Raw genomic sequence first — 24,120 nt, 5'->3', positions numbered from 1 at the left:
CACAGTGATAATTCTGTAACATACAACCTCCACTAGCAAGAGTTCCTGGTGGCCATGACAGGTGACCGGCCATCACCTGCTGTATGCCGGCCACGTGACGATGTGAGTTAGCTCCCAGGGGCTGCCATTTGAAGCTAGTTGGCACCCTCGGCATTAAACCTATTCGCTCAGCAGAATGTAGTATGTCTTGACGATATGTATTACATGTAACAAATATACAGATTTTAATATGTTATATGCAGTCACTTTTTTTATGTAGAATGAAGGGATGATCTATCATAGTCATAAGAGGAGGGAACTCAAATAGTCTTTATTGGATGATAGTTTTTTTTAGGATTACTAAGGCAAAGTAGCTAAATGATACGCAATGAAATAATTTTTCCTACATTATTTAAAATTGACATACTCTTATGTGGCTCCAGTTATTCTTATTGTACTAGTTAAAACTTAACTTTCCTAGAATCGTTAAAGACTGTAAGCATTTCCTAGAATCTAGAAGAATGGGATTAATGACAACAGATATTTTCACTGTAGATGGAATGGTCTAGGCTACCAATGAGTAAAAATGAGTGCAAGGATGTTTGTCAATGTACGATGATGAGTGACGTCTTTTCGATAGGAGACTGTTGATATGCGTGTCATTGGTGCTATCTTGGGTATAAGGAAACAAAGTATAGGCTATAAATTAATTAATTGGTTCGGAGAAGCTGAGTCCAAATGCTTGTAATTGGTATTTACTTAGGTGTAAATTATACATATATGGGCACGGAAATTCTATGATTTGAAGACACTTTTTTTTTTTCTTCAAAAATACCTATAGTTGCCCCTATTGTGGTGGTATTGAAAATTGTGTATGAACCTGTACAGGGTGGCCACTCTTCTGGGATATAAAATGACTGGTTTTTTCAAGGGTGGTTTTTATCAATACTTGCATACAATTTGCATTTTTGTTACACAAAGCACACACAATATGATGTTTTATTGGCGTTAAACAATAGACAACTTACCTATAGGCTTAAAAATTAAATCAATGAACTTGCTTAAAACAAAACCTACCACCAACAAAAAATTTATAATCTCACGTCACAAAAATTACTTGACACCAAACGCACGTGTTTTGCCTCTCTTGCGTGGCTGGCTAATGCTGTTCTTCCCATCCATGCTACCGATATTGATTTTAACATTACACAAATTGCAAATAGCGTGTGTCCTGCACTTTGGATCTTTCTCCACCCATTCAAACTCTTCCGTATATTTGCCATTGTACGTGGTGACCGAACTCGTTGACATTTTGATAGTCTGCGCCAATTACATGTTAGATTAAAAAATTCAAAACAACGTCCCACACAACTAAACTTTTAAAAAAACTCGAGAAAAGTATCCGTGATACCGTGACGCAACAACATGAGCGCAAAGTAGAAACAAATATACATACAAAACTAGTGCTACCAACATGCCGTGCGAGAAATTACTACCACCCTACAACAACATTTTCAGCCAAAATGCTGTTGCTTTTGAATACAGAAACATAATAAGTATGGAAGTCTGAATTGTTAACGGTTTCTTACGTACTACAAAAGTTTTTAAATGCAATATGAACAAATTAACTTTCACAAAATATAGCACACGAGCACGCTGTCGTGCTTCGACGGGTGGTGAACGTGATCATTTAACAGCCGTATGTTATTGCGATCGTTACTTCATAAAAAAATTCCCGGTTCTAATAAAAATTCCTGGTTAATTCCAGGTATTCCTGTTTTTTTTTAAGAAATCCTGGCTATTTCCCGTATTTCCCGGTTGGCTGGTCACCCTGCTGTAGGATACATAATGACATCATTAATAATTAGTCAAGCAGTTGATTTGTGTAAGTCTTTGTTCTGTGTGGCGAAGAAGTAACCCCTTGGCACAATTTACTGTTTTACCTAATTTTCATAGTTTATGTGATCTGATGGAACTAGCTAATATTTTAATTTCTTTTCCTGTTTTCTCCCACTTAAACTTTCCCGTACTGGTTTCCATTTGTTAGGTCAGCAAAGTTCATAGATTTTCCTTTGCTTCTGAGCACGACTTCAGATGTAATATCTCTCGTCCACCGAGCCCTGGCCGAGACTCGTTCTCGGAGTTACTGCACTCGTCAGCCTCGTCTCAGGCACGAGCGTTCTAAGATGTCCGCTGAAGTCAGCGACTTCGGTCAGGCGTGAAGATCTCGTTTGCCATTGTCAGGGCATGAAAGAGAAACCAGTTTCGCCAAGTTCCCACTACGCCAACTTTCCCCTTGCTAACCTGTGTTTTTCGCTGTTCTTCCTAGAACTAGGTACCCCGAGCACCGACCTGGTATCCAACCTTAAGTCCATTTCCCCTTGCGTGAGCTCAAGCCACACCTCATGTCAGCTCTCAGGCGACCACTTAACTGCCATCTCTTGAATGCCTAGTGCACCACCTGCCCGCAGCACATTCCGGACATTTCAGCCTGGGCAACATGCCTCACCAGCACGCCTCGGAGCTCTATCTGCCAGCGCCGTCATCAACTAAACATGGGCGCGACCACTTTCCTCCCTGGGCTACTGGCCAATCGGATGAGTTTGTCTCCTCCCAACCTCCAATAGAGCCCTGCCCTCTTTTTTAACTCCGAAGTCCTACTGGTCCTTTTAATTATATGCACTACCTCACGACCCATGTGTCTATACTCTACCACCGTCCGAACTGCTGGTCCCTCACAACTTGTCTCTGTTGGTCCGGGGCCGAATTATCGAACAATCCGGGTGATACTAGGATGTAGTGGCCCCAGATTCAGGATGGTTTCCCTCTACACGAAGTCCTATCAGAAACCATGTGGTGATGTAGAAACTTTAGTTTTGCTTTCTAGACATGTTTCTTCTGCATCGGAGGTTGCACAGACTCCATGTGATGATCGTAGGGCTTTTCCCCACTATGGTAAGTGAAACTCCAGCACCGTCCTTTTCCTCTCCTTTATTATTTTTGTGGTTTCCATTTGCCTGCTTAACTTATTCCATGGACCTCACTAACTCTGCCTTCATTGTCAAACCTTTGTGTTCACAGTGCTGGGTCCCAATTTACTGCATTCAAGTCCTTCCTCTCTACAATCAAGTTGAAATCCAGCCCTCGACTACCGACTACCCTTCTTAGTGCTCTAAATCACCCTCTTGTTGCGTGGGTGCCGACATTTTGGCGGGTTGGCCCAGAGCGCAAGCAGCCAGATAAAACTACTATAAAAATGTAAATTTTATCCATACATAGTGCTTTAGTTATTTAGTCAGCACTTCTGGACTTTCTCTGCATCAAACACGTAGCCAAAAATGAGCTCTATGCAATAGACACCTATACTGTAAATGTCTGAAATCCAAAATGAACCCTTGTTTTATGGAATAGTAAAAGGTATAAGAGTAGCTAAATTTATCTAAATTAATCCCTGCCTGGCATTTAAACTTTCCTTATTTACTGTCGTAACTTAATCTCACAATAAGCTGTGATTATTTAATAATTGTTAAATCGTAACAATTTTTTTAAAATTTAAATATGTCAAAGTTAGCATGTAACTCATGACTTTCTGCCCGTGACTACCAAAACAAAAACCAAATCAAATTCTATCTAAAATAAAAGTGAAACTCAATTACCAGCAAAATTAGTGTCTTTACTTGTTGGTATATTTATAATGATTCTCATTTACACATCTACTCCGCCGTGTGTGTTAGTAATAATATTTTGTGTGCTCACCCTCATGTTCATCTCTGGATTAGTAGTTTCACTTAGTCAATTCTTGCCTAGCCCTTTTTCCATTTTTTTTTTGCTTAAGTATTATTCTAGGGCACCTAAACCACCATGAGGGGGAGGGTAAGTTCATTTTGGAAGAATGAATTTGATTATCATTTTTAGCCTAAATTAATTACACTTTTGAGGTGGCTAACTATGGACCAAAATTGATTAAATAATAATTTCATTTTTTTATTAACTTCTAAAGATTTCCTGTATGGCAACCAAGACTGCTAACAATATGGTGGCCAGAAAAGCATTCAACAACCTGGTGATTGGCAAAAGTGTCCTCTAGTGGATAACAATCCAAGCAAGATGACTGAAACTGGCATACTCAATGAAAAAAGAATCTAATATGACTACCGTTCACTATAATAAATACCTTGGTGATAGAAGTGGGGAGGTGTAGGTAAATACTGCGCGCGGTGTATCGGCGGCTGCCTGACGTCACGACGGGGCGGGACTGGAAGACACGTCGTGGGACGGCGAGGTCTCGCCGGGCGGGCGAGCCGGAGAGGCGGCCCGCCACTACTTGTGCTGGCACATTGGGCACTACGTTTGTTGAGGCCAATATATATTTGACTTGAAGACGTGTGTGGTACTTCCCGTTAAGGTGCAAGGAATATGCCTACGTTCTCCTCGTTATGACTTTTATTTAGGAATCCGGAAACAGACAGTGTGATAGCTAAGCCCTGATGATAATGGATTTTGCCTTTACGTGAGTCGGCGTGTAGGAATGTACGTTTACGCAGTGGCTTGTCTCGCATGCACGGATGCTTTTGACCTAGTTGAATTTTGGTATAGGACAGGAAATCAGCTGATCATTTGTGATTCTCAGAAAAACGTACACGTTTAAAACTATAGACTTTACTACGCAAAATATAAAATTAATTAATAAGACGCATGTTTTCAAAGATCATGTCAATAATTTCCGCTTCTGAAAGGACTTGTGTATTTTATCTATGCTTGTAACTAGGTCTTTTGGTATAAGATTTTTGATAATAACTTATATTATTAGCTATGTCTATAATTTATATTCTCTGTAAAGGTATTATTTCTTTTATGTTATATATTCTAACTATTTATCATTAGCTTCCATATGAGCCGTACTGCTAATTACCCTATTTTGTACTATGTTGGAGTAAACTTTATCTAGTATATTTAATTAATTTTGTTTTACGTAGGTTGTTTTCCAAGACTAGCCCTTAATGCCTTTACTTGCCATATATTTATGTATATACATATATATGTATATATATAAGTCTATATATATGTATATATGTATATACATATATATATATGTATGTATGTTTATATATGTATACTAGCTGCCCGACCCTGCTTCGCTCGGCTATACTAATGGAAAAAAATTAAGCCACATCACCCATTTACAGTAATGGTAAATAATAAAAAAATCAGTGAAAATTTATTACAATGCTGTATAATGTACCGGAGAGAAAATGAATAGCACCGATGGTTTCCCGACTCGTGCACGCAACGTACAACTGATGTACCCGTACTTCGCTACGGCAGTCTACAGGCAGATCACGCTTGCGCCGCTCATTATACTTGCCCCTCCTTGTGGGTACGCCACTGCCGCGCGATGCCCGTTGCCATGGAGACGCAGAAGGCATGAACAATGCAAAATCCTGTTGCCTTCTTTTAACCACCCATGGGATCTAATTTTCGGAAAATGTCATCCTGCGTAACATAAGGAACATTACTGTGAAGTTTCAAGTCTGTAAAATATAAATACTTGAAAAAAAAGGGTAATTTTTGATATTTAGATACCAGCTAAATTTCAACGGTGATGAGGACTGCACTAACAATGAAATAGTCGTTGTCATAGAGACGAATGAAGCATCAACAAAGCAACAGCCGTTGCCATGGTGATTTCCTACCAAAAAATGGAAATTTTGATATATTACCCCCCCCCCCTCCCTCTCCCCTCCGGAACTCCCCTTGGGATCGGATTTCCGCAGAATCCGTTCTTAGTGAGCGTCTACATCACAAAATGAATAATTATGCTAAATTTCAAGTCAATTGGGTTTATAGTTTTAGAGATCTCGTGATGAGTGAGTCAGTGAGTGGTATTTCGCTTTTATAAATCGCAATAAATTAAAATTGCGACTATAATTTGAGATTTAAACTATCCTATCTCTCAAGTTGGATCGAACTGCACATGGTGTGCGAATTTTATTATAATCGGTTAAGTGGTTTAGGAGTCCATTGAGGACAAACATTGTGACACGAGATTTATATATATTAAGATATGTGTAAGTGTTTTAGTTGGGAATCAAACCCTGAACCTCAAAATCTATAATATAATACTTTTTTAAAGATATTGATTTACTTTTTTTTAAATATTTTATTAAATCCAAAAGGGTTTCCCGGTATAAGAACAAGGTTAATGTTCATACAGAGCAACTTGAGTTTTGGTCAGTTTAAGGAAAGCTAGTCCTTGTGAGGAAACCTATAAACTCTGTACGAAAAACTAATCCTTAAAAGTTTTTGCGGGGGGGGGGGGGGGAAGGCAAGAAAGTCCCCAATCAAAAATGGCAATTTTAAAACATTTTGAGGACTTCTGAATATTTTCTGTGTAATAAAGGGCAATGCACGATGGTGGTCAGTCACCGACCCACTTTAAATAGTCAGCGCCAGAAACTACCAAATAATACTACTCGTTTTACATTCTGAGTTTGGGTTGAGTTTTCAAATGAAGAAGAAAGATGATGAATTTTTCTTGGTTGAAGAAAGTCAAAACCATCAAAACATTTTTTTTTGGTCCCTTGGCTGTTCACCGCCACCCGAGCATTATGGATGAACTGGGGGCTGTTCAAACGAGGGTTTTCTGCCGCAAGGAGTTGCTAACTCACCTGTCTGTACCCCCGCACAGCAAGACGCCCTGGATCACAAGAGTGGCATCAACGCATCAACGTGCCCTGTCTAGCGAGGGGAGCAGTCTCGTTCTCCAGACCAAGTTCCATCGAGAGAAGAGATTGTAAAAAAATAAAGAAATAAAGAAATAAAAAAGGACCCAATTTCAATTAATATTTAGCATTAAAAGGAAGTTTAAATTCCTTTATTTCAAAATAGAAATGTCCAAATCAAGTTTTTCAAAAGGAACTTATCAGTTTTTTATGATGATTCTCCTATATATTTTACCCAAATTTAACACTGCATAAATTTTTAACCACACCTTCATGTATGCTCTTGATGGTTCTTATTACAAATAATATCTTCATAAATCTCAGTCTGGAAAATACATGTACATATGTACAAATATATTCAAACACACATTAAAGTATTAACTAATAACATAAAATACAAAAAATGGTCTTATAATCATATGAAGCATTTAAAACCACAAAGAATTAAAAACTATTAACATTTAAACAAAAAAAAATCAGCTGTGGTATGCTATATCCACAATAAATCATTTCATGATCAAATAATTCAGTTTGTAAAAACTATGTAGCACCAACATAAAAATTAGTAAAATGACCACATGTAGTGTAATGTAGCTGCATACCAAACAATACAACAAAATCAAAATACAAAAACTAATAAAATTGTAAATGATAAAAAATATAGAAATAAATATAGATTATGGTGAGTTTGTGTCATATCCAGAATGAGTTGCAAGTGTTAATTGCTGACTCTGAAAAGTGTAAGTGAATTCGAGTAGAATGTGTAGTTGGTTAAGTACAACATTTGCCTAAGTTTGCATTAAGTTGTGCCGCAAATTTGAAATAATTGGCACAAATTTAATTTTCACCTAAAACCACTAATATAAACATTGTTAGCCCATTGTTCATCCTGATCAAAACTTTCCTACTAGAGTCCCGCTGTGTTCCCATCTCCACGACCACAAGTAACAGTGTCTGGCTTCGTGACCGAGAGTGCTTTTCTCAGCGTCCTCCCAGGGCAGCCCTCTTCCCAGAGCTCAGCTTAGGTTAGCAGTTCCAGTCATGCTCCTTGCTAATGTTCCAGGGCTGTCGGGCACGTATAGGTGCTCGCTCTAGACTTTTCTCACGAGCTAGCAGATCCCCCCTCCATCTTTACCAGGAACCTCACCCAGAGCACTGACCGGGCTTTAACTCGCCTCTCGGCGAGCCGGAATCAAGGAGATCTCACTGGACGGCTAAAGGCCTGCCTTCGCCATCTCGTGGCGAAGATACCAACTACTTTACCTTAGTTCGGCGAGTAGCGAGGCCTCTAGCGGCTACCATCACACCTCTATTTCCCTTTTAGCCCAACAGAGCTAAACCAGCTGGGCCCATAAGGGCCAGGCTTACGCTAGTCCCTATTGCAGGACTTTTGTGAACTAACCCCGAGTCTGTTTCGCCTGTGCCCTGACGGAGCGCGTTGCTTTCGGAGCGTGACAAGTTACCTCCGATGCCCCTTAAGTTAGGCTACCAGCCACTTTTGTTTTTCGGTTGGTGGAGCGAGCCCTCTACCGCTACCTACAGCCAATCAGAGGCCAGTTCTCCCACTTCCTAGGACTCCGGGCCCCTAGCACGAGTTTTAACTACATGCAGCCCAAAGGGACGATTGATTCGTCCTTCTGCCGTCACCGTGTCGTTTCTTCCCGGTGCTTCTCACCCGCGACCCTTTATCACGAAGCAGTCTTGTAGCGACCAGCTTAAGGGATCTGATCCCAGGGAGTCCGGTAGTGATTTAGTATTTATTTCTGGATTGATATTCATGCAGCTCTGATTACTAAGTAATCTTGTAGCATGACTTGCACGTAGCTCCCGCGAGCGCTAGTGCATCTCCAGAGGGCGTGATTGTCATCATTCCACCCCCAGAATGGCAAGTGGGAAATTCTACGCCTTTTTGCCGATAGTTGGCTCTCTACTTAACTTTTGCCCCGATTTCACAATCCCTGTTTCTTGCCACCTTCATTTCTAATCTTGACCAATATACATACTTTTTCATTTGGTTCCAGTGGGGTACAAGAGATGGTCCAAGAGTTCGGGTTTCCTCCAGCTCAAGACCATCGCCAGATTCATCTTGAATGGACATGAATTCCACGCGTCTCTCCTGCCAGCCAACCTTTGAGTTGCCACCTCTTCTCCTTGCTTCTAGTCACCGCCAGTGAACAGTCAACGATATCAGATATTGATAATCAGAAATAGTTACCTATATTATACATAGTCTTGCACTGGTTGGGCTAACAATTATTTAACCATAAACTTTCCAAGTTCAATTATTTATGTTAGTTTTTTGGTGAAAACTTGATTATGACACATCTTGTTTGGTCAAAGGAAAATGTTAAATTTTTATTCCAGGTACAATTAATAATCTATTTGTTATCGATAAGTTTTGATGGCCGGGGCCCCAGTAACTTTGCTCGTGTAATTTTTTAATTCTTGAAACTATTAAAAGAAAATAACGAAAACCTTAGTTACCAATAAAAAGGGTAATCTTTAAGCAAACCTCTTTGTTTTTTAAATTTCCCATTTTCTACTTCCTCTTGTGAGAAGTATGTTTACATTCTTTTTAATGTTTTTATCCCTTGTGTAACTCTGAGTATACTGTAGTGTCTTTCGCCCACCCAAAGCAGCTTCCAGGGCTTTTATAACCAAATTAACATTAAGCTCTCTTCAAATACACAAGGGAAGTAAAAAGGTTCAAGCTTAAATATTCTTGAACACCGAACTGAGTTCATCCACCTACAGAAGCTAAAAATTATCTGCTATGTCTACTAAAATTTTACTCATGTCTTTCAAACCCATTTTTTATTACCACAAATATATGTTAAAACAATTTACATTCATAAAAACTCCCCACCAATAATCAATATTTCTGCATGTGTAATATGAATATAAGTTGTGTTATTATAAGCAGTTCTTGCCATTTTAGCCAAGTTTCAGACATAAAGGTACCTTGACAAGGATTGTTGTCGTTGGAGAACTGCACACAAGCACGCAATGAGCGAGGAGCTGAGAGTTGGACCTCACCATTGGCTCCAGATTGTGAAGGTCACTCTAAACTTCCTGTTTCCAAACAATTACTTACATCAGCAAACAAAAAAAGCTTTTATTTCAGTATTGTTACAAATTCTTGTACTGTGTAATCAGTGCATAAATAAATAACATCTCAATCTAAATACGTCTCTTTCACTGTTTAACATTACACAAAATGTATGTTGTGATAAAAATAACTCTTAAAATTAAAAACTATTAAAATAAAAATATATGTAATACAAGGAAATAAATCAGTCTGAAGTCACTCTTAACTTGTGAAAGCATAAAATTTAATGATAGTAAAATAAAAGTAACAATGAATTATGTACAAGTAGTTGCTATTAACACATTAGGATACACATCATGGTACATGCACTAGGAACAAACTAAGTGGGAAAAATTTTCTTTAAGGTGAAAAGTTAAATCATTTCATAAAAAACAATTTGTCATCAGAAAAAAAAATCACAAGAATCAGAAGTACAATCATAACCAATAATAAAATTTTATATATTATCTACGTATATTCTATTATATGAACTGTATTTTTAATAATGTCCCAACATTCCATTTAACATTCTTCTTAGTTGCGTTAATTACGACGGACACATTTTCAACACTGATGAAAATTCAACTAGATATCTCTGCCTAGCGACATACCCGGTAGCAGTCCGTAACCACCAACAAACACCACACTCTATGCCTTGAGTCACTCGCAAGTCAAAAACAATTCATATCATACTCGTGTCTCAGTTATCATTTACATTCATTAAGACTTGCATGTACAAAAATGGACAACTACAATATTACTTTGTATTGTTCACAAGTCACATCATTAATAAAATCTTGTACAGTTTCAGTAAGCTGTTTTTTATCACTAGGCCTCAGAATCTTTAAACAACAGACACCCCTTAACGAAATATATTATGAATTTTATAATTGATTTGGAGGAAACCAGAGATGATTCACCTTAAAAAAATCAATAAAAAGTAAGCACTAAGACTTTTTGATATAATGCTAACCACATGAGACACTATAGAGCCAACTACACAATCAAGCATGTGGCAGGTGCTCGGACAGAACACTCGCCTGGCGTCCCTCAACGTCCCTCGACCCACCAGCTACAGCACAGGGTTCACTGGTGTGCTCGTGTCAAACAGGCGTACAGACTGCTCCCAGCTGGACGGCACATGACGAGCTACATCATGGCCCAACTGTCCTCGTGAACCTCACATCTGCATTACAGAGTTTACTTAACATTTACAAACGGATTAGCACAGTCATCTCTGATTACCACCGTAACCACATTTTCATAAACTCTTGGCTATGCTAACATTCTGGCACTCACTACACTGTACAACCCAGTCCAAAATTGAACTTTTTAAGAATTTCAAACTCTCACATTAATTACATTACACTTTTCTTTTTTAAACAAAAAGAATTTGGTTAACCTGGAATGCTGATAATTTTCACAAAATCATGTTTAAGTCTTTCATTTACAACCATGATTTCCAGTCAGGTTTATTAAGTGCTTTAAATTAAAGTATTGGAAAATAAAATTAGGAACACAGTCTGGAGAAATCATACATCTTTTGGGCAATATATAATGTGTCTGGATGAAAAATAAGAGAATAAATCGGCCAAGTATAATACGTGCAACAATGTGATGTAAAAGTCAGCATTCCGTCTACGATAATGTTTGTACACAGTATGCTCCAGCAGAGAAGCTGGGAGACAGCGCTCGTCTAACAACACTTCTCTTGAAGTCATCTCATCTGCCAACTCACTGACACTGATGGTTTAACCGGGACAGGCCGTGGTCCGGGACCAGCAACAAGTGACCGACGAGTCTCGCAATGCAGTGGCCTCAACAAACTAGGTTCTTCACTTAACTGACCACAGAATAAAAGGGAAAGACACGTGAAATGTAGAATACAGAAACACAAAGTTTTATTTCTTTAGAAAAAAAAAGGATGGACCAGCGGACTAACTCATGCACACGAGTTGTGCTGGTCTGCTCGATGCCGAGGAGAATATCACGACGTCCAAGACGATCATGGAATTACAGTATGCTGCAAGACGCAGAGCAGCAGCTGCTACCTCCGCCCTTGCTCTTCTGCCGCTGGTCTGAAACACACACGCTACTACTGTACCCAACAGGTACCAGGGTATGTTGATTTTAATCAGCATGATTTAAATCGTGATTTAAATCATGATTTAAATCATGTGATTTTTTTTAAAAAAATCAGTGATTAAAATCAATTTATAATATGATAGTATGAACGTTAATATTTCCTACACTGTATTGTTTAAACCAAGTAATCATGGCTATTTACATAAAAATTGACTGCTGCAAAGATAGAATGAAAATTGAATAGTACTTAATTTCTTCTACAATGTATTTATAGTTATTTTGAAACACTTGTTAAATATAGGTGGGTGGAATGTACCTTTAAATGCCACCTCATTTTCTCTCTTCTACTCTCCTCTACCTCATGTGTTTGTGTTGTGTGTTTGTGTCATATCTCCTCCGCAACAGGTTTGTCTTCCAACAATGTCAAATGCTATTTTTAGAACTGTAGGAAGGAAATTTTCAGTTCTTTGGTATGTCTGGTTTGGTTCAGTCAACATTAAGAAATCGACAGGGTACAGAAAAAGTTGCAAAACTTGTATTTTTGTTTAAAATAATAAGTAATAAGTAATATTTTATGTAGAAGTTTTACTTTGAATACTCTCGTATGTGTGCAATTCTGAGAAGAAAAAAAGGAAATTGTTATTTTGGTTTAAATTACTTTATTTAGAACAATTGGACTATAAGACTAGTAAGGGATGACAGAAGTGACAAAGTTACATTTAAATATGATATATTTTCTATGATGTAGTTATTTTCTATAAGACATCTTTTTTTTTTTTACTAATGTTAACTATGTTACTGTACTAAAATTTTTCATAAAGTGACATCATTAATGTTTCCTTAAAACATTATGCAATGTAAAATGTGGTTATTTCAAAGAAAGAAAATTAGGTTAGTTATCTTTACAAAATGAATTAATCTGTTATTAATTGTACTGTAGAGCAAAGTCAAGTCATGAAAACAGTCATGAAAATGTACTGTATATTACATAGATTACGATTTTTTATATTTTAATATAAAAAAATCGTATTTTAATAAAAAAAACAGATTTTAATCCAAAAAATATGATTTTTTTGATTTTTTTTTTAAAAAAATCAGGATTTTTTCATACCCTGACATGTACACAACTGATGTACAGACATGTTCATATTCGTTGGGCACTGCTGGAACAACTGGGCACTAATGTACTAAACAAACATTTCTCACTGGGCACCGCTGCACCTAGCAGTGTTGGCAATGTTGTGGAGCCCTTGCAATAGAGTGCAGATAAACAATTATTTAAATTATTATCTACTAGAGTAATTTTTTTCATTTAATCCCAAATACTTCACAGAGGGGTGTTAATTGGTATATTTTATCCACTATCAGAAAGTATCTCCTTAAACATTAAAATAAAATTTGTATTAAATGATTAATTTTTAATATTTTTATGCTGTTTAATTTATTTTATAATTTAAAACATGGTAATAATAAAACAGTACGAGAAAAAAATTCTGTACATTACTTGAAAAAAACTAAAAAAAAAAAAAACTATTGTTAATACATAAATATATTAATGAGGATTCCAAAATATAATTTTTAAAATTTTTGCCTGGTTTTCTGCTTGTATGTCGGTTGAAGAATTAATAAAAAATAACTGGAAGGAGATTAATGAATTAGTTTTATTAGTAACTTCTTTGGCTAACTTAAAATCAGGGTTTATTAATTTACAGAAATACATCACTAAAGCTGTGAAAAAAGGGTAAATATCTTTTTAAGATTAGTTTAATAGTAACTCAGAATTTAATTAGACGTAACAAATGAATTTGGGTACCAATAATATACATACAAAAACTACTACCCAAAATTATTAAATTTTGCAAAATCAACCCCTAAAGAGGTAAAAAGGGTGAAAACTTTTAAAAGAATAATTATTATATCTCAAAGCTTAATTAAGTTTAAGAAATTATATTGGGTACCAATAATAAATATACGGAAAAAACAACTATGTTTTATATAAGCAAAATTTATCTCTAAGGGATGACAAAAGGGTAAATATGTTTTTAAGATTAATAATTATATCTCTGAGTAATGAAGTGTATTAAATGATATTGGATACCAATAATAAACATAAGAAAACTACCAACAAAGATTTTTATATTTTGTGAAATTCATCACCCAAGGAGTGAAAAAGGGGCAAGTATGTTTTTAAGAATAATAATTATATCTCCGAATTTAAATAACCTAGTTAATGTTACTGAGTACCAAAAATAAATATACAAAAACTACCAACAACAATTTTTATATTTTGCAAAATTCAAAGGGTGAAAATGGGGTAGGTATTTTTTAAGATTATATCTCCCATTATAATTAAGCACATTAAATGATATTGAATACCAATAATAAACATAGGATTACTACCAAATTTTTTTTTTATATTTTGTGAAATCCATCCCGTAAGGAGTTAAAAAGAGTTTTAATGATTTATAATTATATTCCAATTTAATCAAGCATATTAAATTATTTTGGGTACCAATAATAAACATATAAAAATTACATACCATATTTTTAAACTCTGCGAAATTCAACCCCTAAGGGATGACAAAGGAGCAAATATGTTTTAAATTCAACTTTAAAGGGATGAAAAATGGGTAAGTATGTTTTTAAGATTATTAATTATATCTCCAAATTTAATTAAACATAGAAAATGGTATTAGGTAGCAATAATAATAAGTCATGAAAATTACCTACCACACTTTTTACATTTTGCAAAACGCAACCCTTAAGAGTTGAAAAAGTTTTAATATTAATAATTGTATCTCCAAATTAAATTATGCATAATAAACTATTTTGGGGTCAATAATAAATTTATGAAAACTACTAACTACAATCTTACCATTTAGCGAAATTCAAACACTAAGTTTGGTTAAAGAGGTAGTTGTGGGAAGAAAAGAAAAAAAAACCTTTTTCAATTCAATTATAACTAAGATGTAAGAAACAAAAAAATACCTACTTATATAGTTATGTATTGCTTATTTTTGGCATTTATTAAAATTCATTCTAAATGGAGGTGAAAACATGGTAAGTCTTTATTTATTTTAAAAAAAAATATTAATTTAAACCAATAATGACATAAGACATAAATTAAATGGTAAAATTAATAAACTAAAAGTTATTTTTTCACTTATTTGGAAGATTCTGCCCTTAAAGGGTGTAAAAGGGTTAAGTTTCTGAATATACTAGATCTACGGGTTGGAAAATAAGAACGAACAACAAGCATATAGAGTTAAGAGAATGGTATTCTATTTTTATTTTCGGGAGATTGACTTTTTTTTATTATCATAAAAAATAAACATCATCATAGCAAATAAAGCTGGACAAATAAACTTAGCATGAATAACGCAAATAAATAATTACACAGAGTACATTAACAATTTTTTGATATTCAACCAGAAAGACAGTGAAATGGGGCTTTAGTTTTTATAATAATAATTCTTATATCCAAGCACATAAAGGTGAATGTATGAAACTGAGCAAGAATATTGTAAAAACTATTATTATTATATATTACATTTTAACTATTACAATTTTTCTATGTTTGATCGCAAAAGTGGTGAAAATGTGGTAATTTTTTTTTATTATAAAAGTTGTATCTCTGAAGCTAATCAAGGAAGATGTAAGTTATGTGGTTTAATTATAAACATGCAAAACCTACCAATTCTTTTTTACAACTTGGTAAAGTTCTACTTTTTAAAAGGTGAAATTTGTATATATGATTTTAACATTAAAAATATATATTCTGATCAGATCAACCTTAAACAACTTATTAGATATGATAAATAAACATACCTTAGGTTACCTTCACTTATTCAACAATCTCCATATCACCTCTTAAGTTGTAAGAGGGACTAATATTATTAAAAAAATTAAATCGGTATTGGCAACAAAAATTAAACTCAAAATAAATGTAAGTTTATTATAATTATTTTGAAGTTCACATTTGCTGTTAAAAGAAAAAAAAAAACAACGTATTAGTTTTGTTTTTGTTTGGTTAATGGATATTGCCATATTTACTTAGTTCTGAATTTTTACATTAGCATCTGTGTGGGAAGAGAGTAGAGTGGTAAAAAGTTTGGGGATTTTGTTTAGGTAATACTAAACAAACTTATACTCAACTAACACGTTGGATTACATATGTACTCTACATTTCAAATAAAGATGAAAAATATCAAATAGTCTTAAATAAAGGAAGGTAATTGCAATAAGGTAAAATTATTTGAATGTTCTGAGCATATATTTAACCACAGTAAATGAAAGTGTTAGTGCAAACAATGCCATAATCTTAGCTAAAATTAAATATGTGCATTTTAAAAATTATTTAAATTGTCTACTTCATTAAATAAATAAAGATTTCAGTGTGATTTCATCAAGTAAAACATATTGTTACTCCTCTCCTTAGTGCGCTAATTACTATTAAGTAATTTCTTAGAGAAACTTCTAAGATACAAAAATTTGGAAACGTACTGGAAAGATAAAACATAAATAATAAAAAGATATGTCAATAATACTTCAGAGGGGCACTAAGGAGGGTGAACAAGAATTTATTACCGCCCCTGTGGGCTTACAGATGGTGGAGAGGGTCATTAGGCTTAGAAATGAGAAGTAGAGGTTTGGTTGGCAAGCTATTCGATTTATTCTGATTAAATTATGATTGATTTTCTATTTTATTTTAACAGTGCTTTCATAATTTTTATATGGTTTGCATATTACAAATTTAACACAATATTATTAAAAAAAAGGTGAAAAACAATTGACAATTGGCCCGGACCTCAACAGGGTTACTTATGAAGGTTAACATATAATTACACAAAATTGTTTAGTTGCATTGGCTAGCACTTGAAATTATAAATTTACAGTTCTGAAATATGAAATAAAAAAATAAATAAAAAATGTCTGTAAACTGGCACGGGTGGTAGGTAGACTTGATGTATATGTTGGTGGTCAAGCATAGTGAGCCGCAGACGACGAGAAGAGAGAGATAGCAAAATGACGAAGGCGTTTCACAGAGTGTTGTGAAACTACTGGGCCAAAATCTTGATGTGGGATGTTCTAGGACGAACTGGGTTCCAGGGGTGTTCTCGAACCCGCACTGCAACAAAGGCCATTCGGTACGAATTACCTCGAATGCAGGCGTTAGGTAGGCTGGCGGAATTCGCCACCGGTATGGGTGGAAATGGGGTAAAGCATTTAAAAAACTCACCACTGCAGGGGAACTCAACTGCCTGGCTGCCACCCCATAGACCGACGCGGTAGCACACGGTTGGCTTTGGAAACCATGATGGTTATGAAGAAAGTTGGAAGAAGAAAAAATTTAACTTGCGACTACTTAGGGCAGACTAAAGGCTAAAAATAGTAACTCGGCACTTGAGGCCTTAACTGTAGTAGACTACATTCCAAATGATTGATCGGCGATCTAATTCTCGCGTAAGTCAGGAGAGTCGCTGACCGGAGACGTTCGCGGTTGGCTGCCCTAAGAAAAGTGACCTCGAGATGCGGTTGGGGCGCAAAATTAAAAGGCCAATTCTCCCTTGAAGGAGGGTGGGGGGGAGCCTTTGGTATTCGTCGGCGCTCGTCGCCACAGACACTCGAAGTGGGCATCCTTGGCCAGCGCGCTCTGCACGGAGAAGTGGGGAACTCAACTCGCCCGGCGAGCGGTCAGGTCGAGGGTCGATTCAGCTTGAACATTGTTCTTATGGGCGCACAGTGCTGCCCTCAGGTGGACAGCCAGGAGGTAGGGAGGGGTTAGTGTCTCTCGCTTCCGCTAGATGGATCGCGGATACGTCTTTTAGCAGTCCGGCGCATCTTGATTCCTCTCGTCGCCGGCAGGGTGTGCGGACGAGAGTGTGAGAGCGGCTGTGGGTTATGACCTCCATGGTCCAGAGAGGAGGGGGAGGGGAGGTTAAGACCGGTGACTGACCCGGCCTGGGTTCTGGACGAGGGGACTTGGGAGAGAGCGGGGTCAATTCTGCAAGGTTCGCGAGAACCGAGGCGACGAAACACCGCGACGTGTCTGCCGCACCGAGAATTTGACCAGGCTGGTTGTCCAAGCTTGCTGATTGCGAGACTTCGGGGAAGTCACCAGGGACTGAATGTTTGCTTGCCCCCGCAAGTCTGGTCATGAAAGGGCTTCGTGTAACGAGACTTAGTACATGACAGCAAGCGGGGATTATGGGACCGGGGCGCTTCAAGCAGCAATTCAAGTCACAACGTAGCATTGGCGAAGCTGTGAACCAGATGTTGTGGGGGGGGGGGAGGGGGGGGGAGAAAAAAAAACCGCTGAAAAAGAAATGGCCCGGCCGTACACTGGGCTGAATAAAATGGCAGGGAGCAAAGAAATTAAGTAAAAAAAAAGTTAAAAAAATAATCAATTATTTTAAAATTAAAAAAAAGGATGCCTATAATGCACATGATTGGCACAATATTCTTCATAATCTAAAACAGAATTTTTAAACTAATATAATTAAAAAAATAAGAAAAATTAAAAATGTCTACACATAACCCTTTAAAAAAAGTCATTCTTAACCAGTTAGTTATGAATGAAAGATGGTAAGATGTGCCGCGAGCCAGTGTCAAGTCACCTTGTGAGTTGGGCTCAGGCAGGTTCTCCCGTGGCACCAGGTGCATCACGGTGGTCTTGCCAAAAGGGAGGCCCAGAGCACCCAAGGTCACGTTGCTGTGAAGAAAGCGACCTTGGTAGATGAGGCGCAAGATCTCCGCGCGTGCCACTGCTTCTTCCGCCCAGTCTAACAAACACACACACACAGTTTACATCAACATCTCGTGTGCCACAGCTACCTCCTACCTCCAGTCTGGCAAACACAATACCATTTATTTCAACATTAAGCAGGATCTCCGAAATCTTTCCAGCTTCTTTGCTCAGACAACAAAACACACAAGGCTTCTCACAAAATAATGCAGGAACTAAACACATTCCCACGTCTTCTCTGCCTAGTAAACCACACATACAGCTACTCACAAATATACGCAGGTTAAACAGTGAAACTCCTTCCTTCACCCAGTCTAGCAAACAAACACACCATCTCACAACCTCACGCTAGCAAACAAATAAAACACCATCTAACAACCTCACGCTACCTAACAAACAACATATCTCACAACCTCACGCTAGCAAACAAACAATACACCATTTCACAACCTCACACTAGCAAACAAACACCACACCATCTCACAACCTCACACTAGGAAACAAATAAAACACCATCTCACAACCTCACGCTAGCTAACAAACAACATATCATCTCACAACTTCACGCTAGCAAACAAACACCACACCATCTCACGCTAGCAAACAAACAACACACCATCTCACGCCAGCAAACAAACACCACTCCATCTCACAACCTCACGCTAGCAAACAAACACCACACCATCTCACAACCTCACGCTAGCAAACAAACACCACACCATCTCACAACCTCACGCTAGCAAACAAACACCACACCATCTCACAACCTCACGCTAGCAAACAAACACCACACCACCTCTCAACCTCATGTTAGCAAACAAACACCACACCATCTCACAACCTCACGCTAGCAAAACAATAACACACCATCTCACAACCTCACGCTAGCAAACAAACAACACACCATCTCACAACCTCACGCTAGCAAAACAACAACACACCATCTCACAACCTCACGCTAGCAAAAAAACAACACACCATCTCACAACCTCATGCAGGATCTCTCGACTCGCCCCTGATCCCACTGCGCAGCCAAAAAACACACAGAGCTTCTATAAACTTCATGCAGGATAACGCACCTCGCTGCTGGCTCCTAGCACCCTGCTAAAGTAACACACACTACTTCTATCAACTACATGAAGAAACACCCTAAATGCAAACTGTCTCCTGGCACGGCCAACGAAACACACTCGGCATCTCCTGACAATACCCTGGGTATCACCGCTCCCCACCGCTTCATCTGCAAAGCCAAAACCAACCTCACACTGCTTTTCTCAATAATACGAAGGATCTGTCCACTCTTCAATGCTTCCTCTGCTCGGTCAGTATAACACACCCACAGGAACTCTCAATCCCACACAGGATTTATCTATTCGTCACTGCTTCCTGTGCCCAGTGAACATAAAGACAGTTTCTCTTAAGTCAAACTGTATCTCCCTGCACATCACTGCTTCCTCGAACCAGACTTGGATACCGTATTCTTCGTCAGTTATTACTGCAGGGTGGCCACACAACAACTCAATTGAAATTCCTGGCTTTTCCAGGTTTCCTGACATTATTTTCCCTGACACGTATTTTGCACTGTTATGCTACTTCACTTTTAAAAATTAATCAGCATTCATTTTTCATACTGTAAGTATTCCACACACAAATGAGTAAACAAAGATTGAACTTAATTTTTTTCAGGGTAGGGCAATATAAATGTTTTTTATCCATGTACAAAACTTACCAAGAGGAAAAACTTTGTGTGACCATGTAAGTAACCCCAATGAATTGTAGTAGACAATTAAGTTACCAAAAAAAGACGTAATTCCAAAATGCTCCTTTTTAAAACTTCCAGATATGTTTTTAAACTATTATCTATGACATTGTGACACTTTAAGTAGTTTACCTTTTAAAGAGTGGTTATGTTAGGTACATTACACAAGAGTAAAATTGTGAGAATGGTTGGTTAGGGTTAAGTTAGGTTACCTACATTAGATTTACTTTTAAATTGTGTGAACTGTTGGTTATATTCTTTAAAAACAATATAAAATAGTTAGGATGTTGGTTAGTTTATATTGGTAATTCCTAACCAATTGTCAAACCATATCTCAGGATTTTTAAAGTAGCTATCCTAACTTAGCTGATCATTTTAATAAAAACACAGTATTTGTAATATGTAATCTAACCTAACCACTTGTATCACAACACCCTCTTAAGGAATGATTGTAAAATACATGTCACGAAGTAAAAAAAAATTCTATTCGGAGGTTGTAATTAATTTTTTAAAATTAAATTTTATAGAAATTAAAGAAATAAAGAATTACTCAAATAATCCTTGCACCCCTGATAAATAGATCATAACCAAAAATACTTAATTATAGTAAGCCTCACACTTTCTATTATTTTTTTAAATTCTTAACTTGCATAATCATTCCAAATTATAACATGTCTTAAAGATTTCCTGTGAAAACAATATAGCATTCTTGGTACCGTTGTAGACGTCTACCAGTTATTTTTTTCAAACTATATTCTTGTCGCCAGAGAACTATTTAAAGTTCCAATACTTCTATTTAAATTCTTGAAGTAAATTTAAATATATGTCTCTAAAGATATTAGGAAAAAAATATATTTTATTTAAGGATTGACTGTTAGAGAGGGAAAAAAAATGAACAAGAATTAAAAATAATGAGTACCGTGCCGACCGAAGATGTTTGCTTGCTGCAGTGAAGTGACATTAAAAGTTCGGCCACAATCATATTTTTTTCCTCCAGGCACATATACACCACTTTCTTCCTGTAACTTGATTTCCCAATTCCTCATCAATTTGAACCATTCTTGGGGGATTCAGCCGCCGTAGATAATCACAACCATAAACTTTCGGTAATCATTGCAGGCTTTTTCACAAATATATGCACTTTAAAACCACATACAAGGTGTTTGCTGTCATTTAAAAAACAGCAGGTTAACCAACATTGGAGCCTGAAGGAACTGAAGGAAGAGGTGTGTGTGTGTGTGTGGGGGGGGGGGGGGGGGGGGGTGATACTCCTTGCCCAATCGCAAGTGTATCAATCAATCAATTTAGTTATCCAGAGTTGCATTGCAGAATTGTCAAGTATTGAATAAGTTGTGCACAATGCTTTAAAACACAGATTTAAAATTTTTTTTGCGTAGATTATTGGATTGAAAATTATATAACTAATTCATGTTTTTATAACGAATGGCCACTGAAGAAACTGTTACAATGCTGAAACAAGCTAATCTCAAAAAATTTCCTGACCCATAAAAAACAACCATAAATGTTCCTGGTTTTCCCTGACTTGTTTTGAATTCCCTGACTTTTCTTCGGTTTTCCCAGTCTGTGGCCAGCCTGTATTGTTTTACTGGTAAAGTAAAATTTTTATAGGGTTACCATTATTATAGGTGTTGGTTTAATTTATGATTGGAATTATAATAAACTCTATCAACCAAATTGATGAGATATAGTTGGTTTTCAGTAATAGATTATTTGTGACATAACACAAGCCTAGTAATTATATGGGTGTAAAGTAACTACGCATAAATGTATATTAAATTGATTGTGATATCACCCAGTATAAATATTTTAAGGATTTGCCACTAACCTAGAGGTAAATCTTTGTAGGCATTTAATTTTGCACTATTGATTAATTTTTTTTGTATTAATATAATTTTCAAGTAATTAAACATTATGAAAATGATGAGGAATTGCTGGCAAGTAATGGCATACTGATTTGCTGGTAATCCATTTAAGCCTAATGGTTCTGAATCAATATTATAGTTTTACTTAAGGTGCTCTATATATATTGTGATCTAATATTATTTATTAATAAAATACCAGTTTATATTATATCAGGAATCTATATATGCATGGCAAATTTAGTGAACATATAATATGGTGTAGAATCATAGATGTTTTGTAAGGAGTATGGGATGTGACAAGACAGGCCTACGCTCACAGGAAAAAAAATTGGTTGTCTGTAAAGTCGGTTTACGGACGATAGTTTAACGTGACGTCATAACAAAACATTGATGAAATGATTGCATACTTTTATGAATAAAATTGAATCATTTTTATTGAATTATCACTATTTTGTATGGATACAAAGAAGGAGTGAAATGAAATCAACAATTTAATTGATAAATTTACTTTTATTTGCACTCATTAATTCAAATATGTTTATTACTTTAACGAAGAGATTATTTTAACTATAACTTTTATACATGTTTGCTATTTAACTTCTTCCAATCTGTGTTATTCTGTTAAGCATAAGACGATGATAGGAAAAGTAGGAAACGAATGGCAGTGTTTCAAGTTTAATGTGCCTCGAAAAAGTCAAATTGATGGTTGTTCCATGAGCGTGTTGTTGTACAATGATGTGTACAATGAGCACAACGGACACAGCACAACGGGACAATGTGCGCAACGGGACACTTTTTCGTGCGTGCAGCCGCGTTCATCGATTTATTAGACGTTGTCACGTCAAAAATTAATGGAAGGCAGTTGTTAGAGTTACTTATGTGCCTAGTGGCAGAGGGCAGCCTATACATAGTACCTGTTTATATGCTTGAAACATTTCCATTTATTATTGTCTTGAGTTTAACAAGTAAATTGATAGTAAAATATCATTATGAAAATCTCTGTTATGATTCAGTGTTATAAAGTTCCTAACTTACTTCAGTTTCATTCTTTCTTGTTGCCTAGTCTTTACTTAGCACGTAACTAATGTCTTCTAGTTAGTAGTCTCAATGAGTTAATAGCAATCTAGAAGGTAGTTGCACTAGTAATATTGATAATCTCCTTATACTTTTCAGCCAAAACGTGCAAACAGCAATGGGGGAGGTAGGCCTCAGTCACGTGAAGAGTGAAGTAATATTGTAATGCATATGTTATGTTCTACTAAGTTTGTAAATTCATAGCAAGTTAAATTTTTAAGCAATAGGTCAGAGGACCCTTTATACAGGCTGCCAAACCTGAGAAAATCAAAGAATTTCTACAGGTGTTGATAAACTTAAGCTACTTAGTAAAGTTTTTGAAAAGTGTCAAGAGTTGATGCAAGTAGTTTGGAGTGCCCCCCCCCCCCCCCCCCCCCCCCCAATATAACTACATACCGAGGAATTTGACTCTGAGAATGTCTAACCGAGTGGTCCAGGGGTCCACAAGGAAATATGTGAAAATTAGTTTATAAAAATTATATCATGTCTTAGTGCATATCTAACACTAAAATATTAAGTAAAACATTGATATAACATAGAAATATGGCTACAAATACCACAAGGCTATTAAAATTTATTTTGTACAAAAAATTGCTTAGTTAAATAAGGTTAAATTGTAAAAAAATTATAATCTTTGAGTTTGTTATACTATTAAAAAATAACTTATGACTTTTTTCAACAAAATTTTAAATTAAAAATAAAATGGAAGTAAATGTAATAATGTTCTCCTAAACTGGATCTATTAAAATAGGCTGTCAAATTACAGAAATAACTATTATGATATC

At 36.3% G+C, this 24,120-nt stretch overlaps 1 protein-coding gene across 4 annotated transcripts in view; it reads right to left on the bottom strand.

Moving 5' to 3' along the window:
• Nucleotides 1-10,011: 10,011 nt before the first annotated feature.
• LOC134533318 (ubiquitin-like protein 3) overlaps nucleotides 10,012-24,120 on the bottom strand; it is a 167,822-nt gene continuing 153,713 nt past the window's right edge. For 2 of the 4 annotated variants that reach the window (XM_063370810.1, XM_063370812.1), the window contains 2 exons: nucleotides 18,492-18,656; nucleotides 10,012-11,867 (listed from right to left, as the gene is read on the bottom strand). In XM_063370810.1, coding sequence (XP_063226880.1) covers nucleotides 11,803-11,867; nucleotides 18,492-18,656 — 230 coding nt within the window. In that variant the 3' untranslated portion in view covers nucleotides 10,012-11,802. Of the gene's footprint in view, nucleotides 11,868-16,525; nucleotides 17,003-18,491; nucleotides 18,657-24,120 lie in introns of those variants that run through there. The other 2 variants (XM_063370809.1, XM_063370811.1) reach the window with 1 other exon arrangement.

Source organism: Bacillus rossius, chromosome 6, assembly GCF_032445375.1.
Source record: "Bacillus rossius redtenbacheri isolate Brsri chromosome 6, Brsri_v3, whole genome shotgun sequence".
Classification (NCBI taxonomy): domain Eukaryota; kingdom Metazoa; phylum Arthropoda; class Insecta; order Phasmatodea; family Bacillidae; genus Bacillus; species Bacillus rossius.
This window is presented reverse-complemented; position numbering and strand designations above follow the sequence as displayed.